Genomic DNA, 13,308 nt, shown 5'->3' on the forward strand with positions numbered 1-13,308 from the left:
GAAGGAGAACCAGAGGCTGAAGGAAGAGTTAAAGACTGCTCGAGCTGAGGCAGAACAAATCCGTAGGGACCTCAAGGACGCCAAGGCGCAACACGCTTCCGAAGCCTCTTCATTCAAGGAAGAATTCCTCAAGTCTGAGGAGTTCAACGATATCTGCGCTCATAAAGCTTGTCATTTTCTGGAGGTGGATTTCGAGGGTGCAGTCGGCCTCTTCAAGGCTCAGGGCTATCCTCCGCCAGGCGCCCCTACTGACTTCATCGACATTGAGGCTTTCGTAGCGAGTCTCTCCACCAATTCTTAGGCCGAGCTCCTTTACTTTTGTTATTTTTCCATTTACGCAGACATTGTGTATGCCTTCGGGCCATATTCTGTTATTTTTTGCACTGCTTTACTTTCCGTAGTATTATGCGAATTTTGCGATGTTTACATTTGATTATTTTCTTTTGCGCACTTTTGGCATGTACGAACTCGCTTTAGGAAACATTGAGTATTTTGCATTTGAATTTATGGCTTCTTCCGAGTTTGTATATGATATTATTAACCTGCTAGGGCAAATAAAATCCCCACCTTCTAACTCCTCTACTAGGTGATATTTTAGCAGGAACATTTAATTTTTCACGTTGCTCCTCTACTAGGCGATGCCTTTGTAGGGAAATAAAAATTCAACACCCCCACCTTCTAACTCCTCCGCTAGGTGATATTTTAGCAGGAAAATTTAATTTTTCACTCTTCTCCTCTACTAGGCGATGCCTTAGTAGGGAAATAAAAATTCAACACCCAATCCTCTAACTCCTCTGCGGTGATACCTTAGCAGGAAATTGAAAATTCAACATCTCCACCATCTAACTCCTCTGCTAGGTGATACCTTAGCAGGAAATTGAAAATTCAACATCTCCACTCTCTAACTCCTCTGTTAGGTGATACCTTAGTAGGAAAATGAAAATTCAACATCTCCACCCTCTAACTCCTCTGGTAGGTGATACCTTAGCAGGAAATTGAAAATTCAACTTCTCCACCATCTAACTCCTCTGCTAAGTGATACCTTAGCAGGAAAATAAAAATTCAACATCCCCACCCTCTAACTCCTCTGCTAGGTGATACCTTAGTAGGAAAATAAATTTTTTTTTCTCTTCTTCCAAACTCTGCTCCTCTACTAGGCGATGCCTTAGTAGGAAGATAAAACTTCTCCCAGCCCCAACTCTGTTCCTCTACTAGGCACAGCCTAAATACAAAAGTGAAATTTTTTTCTCTTCTTCCAAACTCTGCTCATCTACTAGGCGATGCCTTAGTAGGAAAATGAAATTTTTTTCTCTTCTTCCAAACTCTGCTCCTCTACTAGGCGATGCCTTAGTAGGAAAATAAAACTTCTCCCCACCCCAACTTTGATCCTTTACTAGGCAGGCGAAAATAAAACTTCTCCCCACCCCAACTTTGATCCTTTACTAGGCACAGCCTAAGTAGGAAAATAAAATTTCTCCCCGCCCAAACTCTGCTACTCTACAGGGCGATGCCTTAGTAGGAAAATAAAATTTCTCCCCGCCCCAACTCTGCTCCTCTACTAGGCACATCCTAAGTAGGAAAATAAAATTTCTCCCCGCCCCAACTCTGCTCCTCTACTAGGCGATGCCTTAGTAGGAAAATAAAAATTTCTCCTCGCCCCAACTCTGCTCCTCTACTAGGCACATCTTAATTAGGAAAATAAAATTTCTCGCTGCCCCAACTTTGTTCCTCTACTAGGCACAACCTAAGTAGGAAAATAAAATTTCTCCCCGCTCCAACTCTGCTCCTCTACTAGGCGATGCCTTAGTAGGAAAATAAAATTTCTCCCCGCCCCAAATCTGCTCCTCTCCTAGGCATAGCCTAAGTAGGAAAATGAAATTTTTTCTCTTATTCCAATACAACAACATTCATGAATTAAAAAACAGAACATGATTTTATTGAATTCCAAATGATTACATAGAAAAATTCGAAATGAAATACATCATCAATCAAATCAAGGGTAATATTTCCTAAGATGATAAGCGTTCTAGGGCCTCTTCAATGCCTTGCCTTGCGCATACTCCAAATAATAGGCTCCAGAGCTCAGCTTTTCAATAACTTTGAAGTGACCCTCTCACTTTGGGTCCAATTTTCCTCTCTGCTCTTCTTGCACCTTCCTCGGGACCAAGTCACCTACCTGGAAGTTTCTTTGAATGACCCTTCGATTATAAGACTGTGCAAAGCGATTTTTATAAGCTTCCATGTCAATGCTGCAGCCTCTCTCTTTTTTTCCAGAAGATCAAGGTCAGTGGCGCGTCTTGCATCGTTGTCCTCGTCGTAAAATATTACCCTTGCTGACTCCAGCTCAATCTCAGCCGCGAGCACTGCCTCATCACCATAGACAAAACTGAAAGGCGTTTATTTGGTTCCTTCTCTTGGAGTGGTTCGGTATGCCCACAAGACACTTGGTAGCTCCTCCACCCAATTTCCCTTAGCACTGCCGAGTCGAACTTTCAAACCCTGTACCAGCGTCCGATTAGTCACCTCCACCTGAACATTACTCTGCGGGTAAGCTACAGAAGTAAAGACTGCGGGTAAGCTACAAAAGTAAAGACTTGGTGGATCTTCATTTCTTTACACCAAGCTTGGATCTTGGCCCCTTGGAACTGTCTCCCATTATCGGATATCAGTCTTCTAGGTACCCCGTATCTGCATACTATACTTTTCCACAAGAACTTCAAAACATCATTCTCAGTGATTCTGGCAAAAGGTTCTGCTTCCATCCATTTTAAAAATAGTCAACTGCTACCAATAGGAACTTCTTCTGAGCAGAAGCTATTGGAAAAAGGTCCTACAATATCTATTCGCCACTGGTCAAAAAGACAGGCGGCCGTGACAGCCTTCATCATCGCGGCTGGCTGGTGATGCAACCAGGCATGACGTTGACAACTATAACAATACATCACTAACTCCTGAGCATCATGCAGCATTGAGGGCCAAGAATAACCGGCGAGCAACACTTTCCTCGCCAAAGCATAAGCCCCTAAATGATTTCCACAACATCCCTCGTGAACTTCTCGGAGCACATAATCAGCCTCTTGGTAACTCAAGCACCGATCATCACATAACGCGAACACTTTGTCTTCAACTTATGAGCTTCGCGAGGGTTGTCAGGAAGCTTTCCCTATTTCAAGTAATCAACTATGTCAGTCCTCTGATCCTCCTCCTCCTGTTCAACTGCGGGTGAACTCGTGTGAGGTGTGAGTTCAACTTGAAATACCACATCTCTAGTCTTCGACCTTCCCATTGTCCCAGCCATTTTGGCTAGAGTGTCTGCATTTTCATTTTCTTTTCTGGGAATCTATTCAAATGTAATCTCTGTGAATTTCTCTCCGATTCTGTACACTTCTCGAGCATACTCAATAAGCTTATCATCTTTCACATCATACATCCCCTTCATATGTTGTGCTACCAACTGTGAGTCAGAAAAAATAAGTACCCTGGTAGCTCCCACATTTCTGGCTGCTCGAAGTCCTGCCAACACAGCCTCATACTCTGCCTCATTATTGGATGCTCGAAAGTCCAACCTTACAGCCAACTTCACTTCCTCCCCAGCTGGTGAAATCAGTACTACTCCCACCCCACTTCCATCCTTCGACGAGGAACCATCCACATACACCTTTCCAGGGTCTTCATTCTCCTGATGCACAGTCTCAGCCAGAAAATCGGCTAAGGCTTGTGCTTTGACAGACGTTCTTGGTTCATACTAGATGTCATACTCTCCCAGCTCAGTAGTCTTTTTACCAAACGGCCAGACATATCGGAATGAGTGAGGATTCTGCCCAATGGACTGTTAGTTAGCACCACAATGTCAAGCATTTGCTGTCATCAATAAAGCCAAAGCCAATTTCCACCCTTGAGTATCTGATCTCTGCCCCCTTGAGTGCATGCGAAACATAATAGATTGGCTGTTGAGTTGATCCCTCCAACATGATAAGGACCGAACTGTTGACTGATCCCTCCAACTTAGCAGGAAATTGAAAATTCCATCCCCACCCTCTCACTCCTCTGCTAGGTGATACCTTAGCAGGAAATTGAAAATTCAGCATCTCCACCATCTAACTCCTCTGCTAGGTGATACCTTAGCAGGAAAATAAAAATTCAACATCCCCACCCTCTAACTCTTCTGCTAGGTGATACCATAGCAGGAAAATAATTTTTTTTTCTCTTCTTCCAAACTCTGCTCCTCTACTAGGCGATGCCTTAGTAGGAAAATAAAACTTCTCCCCGCCCCAACTCTGTTCCTCTACTACGCACAGCCTAAGTAGGAAAGTGAAAATTTTTTATCTTCTTCCAAACTCTGCTCCTCTACTAGGCGATGCCTTAGTAGGAAAATGAAATTTTTCTCTCTTCTTCCAAACTCTGCTCCTATACTAGGCGATGCCTTAGTAGGAAAATAAAACTTCTCCCCGCCCCAACTCTGCTCCTCTACTAGGCACAGCCTAAGTAGGAAAATAAAGTTTCTCCCTGCTCCAACTCTGCTCCTTTACTAGGCGATGCCTTAGTAGGAAAATAAAATTTCTCCCCGCCCCAACTCTGCTCCTCTACTAGGCACATCCTAAGTAGGAAAATAAAATTTCTCCCCGCCCCAACTCTGCTCCTCTACTAGGCGATGCCTTAGTAGGAAAATAAAATTTCTCCCCGCCCCAACTCTGCTCCTCTACTAGGCACATCCTAAGTAGGAAAATAAAATTTCTGCCCGCCCCAACTCTGCTCCTCTACTAGACGATGCCTTAGTAGGAAATAAAATTTCTCCTCGCCCCAACTCTTCTCCTCTACTAGGCACAACCTAATTAGGAAAATACAATTTCTCCCCGCCCCAACTCTGCTCCTCTACTAGGCACAACCTTAGTAGGAAAATAAAATTTCTCCCCGCCCCAACTCTGCTCCTCTACTAGGCACAGCCTAAGTAGGAAAGTGAAAATTTTTTATGTGGGGACCCGGACGCTAATCAAGTTCTTAATCATGTTTGGGACTAATTAATCAATTATAAAACAGGGTCTAAATTTTTTTTTTTTAAAATACACAGCGGAAACGTAATGTAATTTACTCAAATTACATATTAAACATGAACATACATATCAGTATAAAATACAATTCAGTATAAAAGTACAAGTCCTGTACAACATATATTTATTCAACTAGGGTTTAACAACTAATATCAAGTATCTAACCCTATCTCTAAACCAAGTCCGGAATCACCACGCTAAACTCGTCTTCTCTCATCCTCTTCTTGACCCTGATCCAGCCCCACCTGTTGTCATGCACACATACAAAACAAGACAACAGCCGGATAACTCCGGTGGGATATAAATATCCCAGTATAAACAATGTAAACATGCAATCATATAAAAACATATATAAAAGCATATAATTAACATTCATAACATGTATCAAATCAGAAATATAAATCAATAACAAATAATGAATCACACTCAGACTCACACAACGCGTCGTCTCAGACTCGACTCAACTCTAACCTAGGGATCCCGATGTCTGGGCGAAACAGCCACAGAATTGACGACTCAGTCAAGATTTAAGCGAAACAGCCAATAGCTAGGCGAAACAGCCGATAGCTAGACGACTCAGTCAATAAGTAAGCGAATCAGCCAATAGCTAGGCGAAACAGCCGATAGCTAGACGAATCAGTCAATAGATAGACGAATCAGTCAATAAATAGACGAATCATTTAATAAATAAGCGAATCAGCCAATAGCTAGGCGAAACAGCCGATAGCTAGACGAATCAGTCGGTGACTAGGCGAATCAGCCAATGACTAAACGAATCAGCAGTCAACACATGCAATAGCTATGAATCAATAAACTACACACATCAATCTCAACAATTACAAAAATCAATGTAATAAACTAAGTATGTGATTTAGGGAGACTCGAGTCAAACCACACTCGAGTTGTGCAATCCCAACACAACATTAATTTATACCTGTCACTCTGATACTCTGACTCTGTCGAAGTCTCGAATTCCAACCTGTCAATACTCAATCTGACAATACGATATCGAGGGTACAATATCAATACACCATCCAAACAATACTGGATATAATCAGAATTCAATCAAGTTCTGTTTCAATATGATAACATCATATTTCCAACATATCCAGCACTACATACCAGTCTGATATCAATTCTAACATCTCAGAATCAATAACCACTCAATTCTGATATCAATTCAACTCCAAATTTCATAACAATTTCATATGGTATCTGTTCCTCAGTCCGGTTCCAATTATACGATGTCTAATATGACAAGAACATCATATATGAATCATATCAGATTCTGACAATACCATAATTTCAAATCATATTCAAACGTAGCAAACTTACGTCCAGTTGTAGCCTACGTTGATAGGAACTCAACACTGAAGTCGGATTCAAAATCGGACGGGCGGATTTCTCACAAAAGGCGTAAGGATTTTCAATCTTCTCTCGGAAGCTTTCTTCCTTTTCGTTCCTTTTCATTTCTAAAGGAATATGCATATATATATATATATATATATCACGTTTGCATGTTATTGAAACGTGGCAATTTTCTTGAAATCGGGTCGGCGCTCGAGCGGTATAAATCTACCGCTCGAGCGCGGTAGGTTCTGTCCACGATTTTCCAAACTGCACCTTTGGCGCTCGGGCGGTAATAATCTACCGCCCGGGCGCCACATCCTCTGCCCGCGACGAATGTTTGATGAACACTGGCGCTCGGGCGGTCACTTTCTACCGCTCGGGCGCCAGACTTTCTGTCCCCAAGTGGTATAAATCATATACTTGCTCCGATTTGATCTCGTAATGGCCCGCAAGCGCCAATAGTTCTGTTCAATTCTTGTATAAGTCATGTACTTGGCCCCGTTCGGTCTCGGCACAATGCATCTAAAATCATATCAGTTCATCATCAATAAATCATCCCAGATTACGTTAATCATCTCAGATTACGGTAACCAAATTCTTGGTCATTACATTTCTCCCCCTCTTAGATCTGAGTTCGTCCTCGAACTCGCAGGTAATCAACTCAGATATATCAGAAGAAATGTATAATAGAGTTCAAATCAAACTCTCATTTCACTGAATCCATTCTGAAATCTATTTCTGGTATCAACCTCCGATTTCAAATCTGGAATAAAACTTCACGAAGTATCTTATCATAATACTTCTCAAATTAATTCTGACAAAATCAATCTTGCCATGTGGGTTATACAACATCCGTATAAACCACTCCATAGTCTATAATGATTCAATACAGCCAACTATCATTAATCTGTTGCTCTCGATCTAGGACATATTCTCTCCTCGACCTCAACTACCAATCATCATCATCCGATGTTGGTTTATGACATTTGTTCTTTCTGAACTATCTTCATCTTCCTTCGATTTTCTTCAAAAGAATTAGAAATCTGTAGTATACACTGTATACTGTCCTGACTAAAACTATCTCCTTACTAATCTGGTAGGCTGATAGGTATTGTCATACAATGATAATAAGTCATATCAATGAGTGCTAACATCCAGCACTCTATAATTCAACCAAGATCTTTCAACCTCTGGATAACATATACCCTGACTGTCTCTCAATCTGCGATAAATCTAAGGAGCCCTCATGATATACTCTGTCACAAGTACAAAATCAACCAGAAAATTACAATCTGATACACTATATCTCAACATTCTGTTGATTCTAATCATTCTTCTGACATCAATCGGTGTCATTTGATCATGTTTGTACATTATCTAGTACAAACTGATAGATATAGATTGAACCATTTGTCAATCACCATCATATTATATCACAATCTGTAGAAAATGGCGGTAATTTCATTACGAAAGCCTATAGAAATGTACTCCCATTTCTATTTAGAACTTTACAATTCTGTAATAATTCTTCTGATTTCTATCTTTCTATCTTTTCTGTTAGCGATTTAGACACATCAGTACAATTTCTGCCAACATTTCAATACAATTCTGTTATAACTGATCTCATCTGTCTATATCACACTCTCTGTTCGAATACAATACAGTCTCAATCATCAGACTAAACACTGAATCCATGACTGTAAGCTTCTAACAATATCTGTTCTTTCTGATTCGAACTATTTGATATACACCAATCAGTTAATAACCTAAATTAAAGAGGAAATACCTACCTGGTATTCGGCTCTGACTATCAATATCAAACTTTGTTGTACAATTCTGACACATCTGACATCACAGAATAATCAATCTCATACAACATTCACCATCACATCTCTGTTAACGTTTCAACATCAGCTCTGGTTCGGACGGTACAATGTAATCTCCATTGTCTACAATCTGTCTCAAACACGTATTCAGAATAAGCATCAATATTCAATCAGATTCAAGGCTAAAATCAATCTCTCTGATTTGAATCAGATCTGAAGTCTTATCAGAGAAAACATCAATAACTTTCATATCATTGGTAAATCAGCCAATGATAGACTCAACTTCAGTAAATCAACTGAATACATAAGGAGTTACTCTGCTCCTTTCTGTAATAATCGAGTCATAGTTAGTACGAATATCAAAGGAATTCTCAGTCTAGAATTCTTATCGTACCATATTCATCTCTTAGTCATATCAGGTCTGATTCTCACCATCTTCTGGAACTAATCTATGGTAGTTCTGTACTTGGTCCGCATATCAATATCAGTAATGCAGTTCCAAAATCATAGAACACCAGTACAACACAAGCTACCACACGATCTAACTCGATCTCATTCTCATCCTACTGTAAAGATCTAACAGAAATCGCTGATACAAGATCTTTTCCCAAAAGGAAAAGAAACAAATACTACAGTACATAAGGACTTAACAGATAATGCATACATCAATGCAAATCTTTCAGAAATAAGAGTATGGGAAGCACCGGCATCACTCAATACATATGCAGGATAATCAAACAAATCAGTTACCTGCAACATCATTCATCTGGTGCTTCCTCAGCCTGCTCCTCGGTCAAAGCAAATAATCTGGCCTGCTGTCTAGGAGGCTGGCCGACTGTCTGGCTTCCTCCTGGCCTCTGCTGTGACTGAGATGGTGCTGGCTGAAATGAAGGAACAGCAGCTAGTGGTCTACTCCACTGTGCCACTGATCCAGATGATTCGGTTCCCTGGGATCTTTGGAAACCTTTCTGCGGACACACTCTGGAAAAATGTCCCTGTTGTTTGCAGAAGTGGCAACTACCAAGTACTCCTTGGCATTGTTCAGTGGAATGTCTCCCTCCACAATTTCCGCAATAAACACCAGTATAACTCTGCTGAGAACCACTAGAGCTAGAAGAACTGCCGCCAGGTTTCTTAAACTGCTTTCCTCTAGCCTTCAGAAAATCTTTCTTTCCACCACTACTATCACTCTCAAATCTGGGAGGTGGTTGCGGTGGTCTCCACTCTTGAGAAACAAATGCAGCTCCTCTCTGCCTTATCAGGCCTGCTTCAGCGCCCTTTGCTCTATTCATGGCATCAGCAAAGTTATTTGGTCGCCCTCGTTGCTCCAAGGCCCTTTTCATTGTAACCCACCAGCTTTGTGCAACATCCAGCAACTGGCGTCCAATCAATTTAATCCGGCGCTCATCACTGTACTCCAGTGAATTAAACAGCATCTCAATGCTACCTAACCAACTCTCACACTCGACTGATGTCTCAGTACCTTTCAGAGTGGGTGGTTTGAATGACTGAAACCTCTTCAGCAAGGTTTCCATTGGAGTCGGCGATACATCCATTGGAGGATTCGATGTACTACCCTGTTCTGGAATTCGTCTAGGAGGCATATCTGAAACTCAAAAGGATTAGTACCCCAATCCCACACATCTGTTTCAATTCAATCTCCCTCCCGATCATCTTACTGCTGATCGAGAATCAGTTCAGATTCGTTCCCAATAATACATATTACAAAATCAAATCAGATAAATCAAGTAACATGTATTATATAAAGCAGTAAGCATGCTAGCATTCACAAGCAAGGAAAGAAACACATTCTACCCCGCTCAATATCCTCTTCTATCTCAATCTAAAGGATCTATCGCTCTGATACCACCTGTTGTGGGGACCCGGACGCTAATCAAGTTCTTAATCATGTTTGGGACTAATTAATCAATTATAAAACAGGGTCTAATTTTTTTTTTTAAAATACACAGCGGAAACGTAATGTAATTTACTCAAATTACATATTAAACATGAACATACATCTCAGTATAAAATACAATTCAGTATAAAAGTACAAGTCCTGTACAACATATATTTATTCAACTAGGGTTTAACAACTAATATGAAGTATCTAACCCTATCTCTAAACCAAGTCCGGAATCACCACGCTAAACTCGTCTTCTCTCATCCTCTTCTTGACCCTGATCCAGCCCCACCTGTTGTCATGCACACATACAAAACAAGACAACAGCCGGATAACTCCGGTGAGATATAAATATCCCAGTATAAACAATGTAAACATGCAATCATATAAAAACATATATAAAAGCATATAATTAACATTCATAACATGTATCAAATCAGAAATATAAATCAATAACAAATAATGAATCACACTCAGACTCACACAACGCGTCGTCTCAGACTCGACTCAACTCTAACCTAGGGATCCCGATGTCTGGGCGAAACAGCCAAAGAATTGACGACTCAGTCAAGATTTAAGCGAAACAGCCAATAGCTAGGCGAAACAGCCGATAGCTAGACGACTCAGTCAATAAGTAAGCGAATCAGCCAATAGCTAGGCGAAACAGCCGATAGCTAGACGAATCGGTCAATAGATAGACGAATCAGTCAATAAATAGACGAATCAGTCAATAAATAAGCGAATCAGCCAATAGCTAGGCGAAACAGCCGATAGCTAGACGAATCAGTCGGTGACTAGGCGAATCAGCCAATGACTAAACGAATCAGCAGTCAACACATGCAATAGCTATGAATCAATAAACTACACACATCAATCTCAACAATTACAAAAATCAATGTAATAAACTAAGTATGTGATTTAGGGAGACTCGCGTCAAACCACACTCGAGTTGTGCAATCCCAACACAACATTAATTTATACCTGTCACTCTGATACTCTGACTCTGTCGAAGTCTCGAATTCCAACCTGTCAATACTCAATCTGAAAATACGATATCGAGGGTACAATATCAATACACCATCCAAACAATACTGGATATAATCAGAATTCAATCAAGTTCTGTTTCAATATGATAACATCATATTTCCAACATATCCAGCACTACATACCAGTCTGATATCAATTCTAACATCTCAGAATCAATAACCACTCAATTCTGATATCAATTCAACTCCAAATTTCATAACAATTTCATATGGTATCTGTTCCTCAGTCCGGTTCCAATTATACGATGTCTAATATGACAAGAACATCATATATGAATCATATCAGATTCTGACAATACCATAATTTCAAATCATATTCAAACGTAGCAAACTTACGTCAAGTTGTAGCCTACGTTGATAGGAACTCAACACTGAAGTCGGATTCAAAATCGGACGGGCGGATTTCTCACAAAAGGCGTAAGGATTTTCAATCTTCTCTCGGAAGCTTTCTTCCTTTTCGTTCCTTTTCATTTCTAAAGAAATATGCATATATATATATATATATATATATATCTCACGTTTGCATGTTATTGAAACGTGGCAATTTTCTTGAAATCGGGTCGGCGCTCGGGCGGTATAAATCTACCGCTCGAGCGCGGTAGGTTCTGTCCACGATTTTCCAAACTGCACCTTTGGCGCTCGGGCGGTAATAATCTACCGCCCGGGCGCCACATCCTCTGCCCGCGACGAATGTTTGATGAACACTGGCGCTCGGGCGGTCACTTTCTACCGCTCGGGCGCCAGACTTTCTGTCTCCAAGTGGTATAAATCATATACTTGCTCCGATTTGATCTCGTAATGGCCCGCAAGCGCCAATAGTTCTGTTCAATTCTTGTATAAGTCATGTACTTGGCCCCGTTCGGTCTCGGCACAATGCATCTAAAATCATATCAGTTCATCATCAATAAATCATCCCAGATTACGTTAATCATCTCAGATTACGGTAACCAAATTCTTGGGCATTACATTTTATCTTCTTCCAATACAACAACATTCATGAATTAAAAAACAGAACAAGATTTTATTGAATTCCAAATGATTACATAGAAAAATTCGAAATGAAAAACATCATCAATAAAATCAAGGATAATATTTCCTAAGATGACAAGCGTTTCAGGGCCTCTTCAATGCCTTGCCTTGCGCATTCTCTAAATAATAGGCTTCAGAGCTCAGCCTTTCAATAACTTTGAAGGGACCCTCCCACTTTGGGTCCAATTTTTATTTCTGCTCTTCTTGCACCTTCCTCAGGACCAAGTCACCTACCTGGAAGTTTCTTTGAATGACCATTCGATTATAAGACTGTGCAATGTGATTTTTATAAGCTTCCATGTGAGTGCTGGCAGCCTCTCTCTTTTCTTCCATAATATCAAGGTCAGTGGCGCGTCTTGCATCGTTGTCCTCGTCGTAAAATATTACCCTTGCTTACTCCAGCCAAATCTCAGCCGGGAGCACTGTCTCATTACCATAGACCAAACTGAAAGGCGTTTTTTTGGTTCCTTCTCTTGGAGTGGTTCGGTATGCCCACAAGACACTTGGTAGCTCCTCCACCCAATTTCACTTAGCACTACCGAGTCGAACTTTCAGACCCTGTACCAGCGTCTGATTAGTCACCTCCACCTGACCATTACTCTGCGGGTAAGCTACAGAATTAAAGACTTGGTGGATCTTCATTTCTTTACACCAAGCTTGGATCTTGGCCTCTTGGAACTGTCTCCCATTATCGGATATCAGTCTCCTAGGTACCCCGTATCTGCATACTATACTTTTCCACAAGAACTTCAAGACGTGATTCTCAGTGATTTTGGCCAAAGGTTCTGTTTCCACCCATTTTAAAATAGTCAAATTATACCAATAGGAACTTCTTTTGAGCAGGAGCTATAGTAAAAGGTCCTACAATAATCTATTTCCCACTGGTCAAAATGACACGGCGGCCGTGACAGCCTTCATCATTGCGGCCAGCTGGTGATGCAACCGGGCATGACGTTGACAACTATCACAAGACATCACTAACTCCTGAGCATCATGCAGCACTGAGGGCCAAGAATAACCGACGAGCAGCACTTTCCTCGCCAATGCATAAGCCCCTAAATGATTTCGAAAACATCCCTCGTGAACTTCTCGGAGCACATAATCAG

The 13,308-nt window shown here is 41.0% G+C and overlaps 1 protein-coding gene across 1 annotated transcript; it reads right to left on the bottom strand.

Moving 5' to 3' along the window:
* Positions 1–2,172: 2,172 nt before the first annotated feature.
* LOC140839154 (uncharacterized) lies at positions 2,173–2,762 on the bottom strand. The gene is made up of 3 exons (XM_073205788.1): positions 2,618–2,762; positions 2,445–2,552; positions 2,173–2,363 (listed from the first exon to the last, which is right to left on the bottom strand). Exons 1-3 carry the CDS (start codon positions 2,760–2,762, stop codon positions 2,173–2,175), a joined length of 444 nt encoding a protein of 147 aa, XP_073061889.1.
* Positions 2,763–13,308: the final 10,546 nt, after the last annotated feature.

The sequence above is a fragment of the Primulina eburnea genome, chromosome 8 (assembly GCF_022965805.1).
Source record: "Primulina eburnea isolate SZY01 chromosome 8, ASM2296580v1, whole genome shotgun sequence".
In the NCBI taxonomy this organism is placed as follows: Eukaryota; Viridiplantae; Streptophyta; class Magnoliopsida; order Lamiales; family Gesneriaceae; genus Primulina; species Primulina eburnea.

Excerpts from the sequence above, each read along its gene's own strand:
- LOC140839154 (XM_073205788.1), bottom strand. The coding sequence starts at position 2,762 with ATGGAAGCAGAACCTTTTGCCAGAATCACTGAGAATGATGTTTTGAAG. Across the intron at positions 2,553-2,617 it reads GGCCAAGATCCAAGCTTGGT|CTTACCCGCAGAGTAATGTT; the intron begins GTAAAGAAATGA and ends TTACTTCTGTAG. Across the intron at positions 2,364-2,444 it reads TTGGGTGGAGGAGCTACCAA|TGCTCGCGGCTGAGATTGAG; the intron begins GTGTCTTGTGGG and ends GTGATGAGGCAG.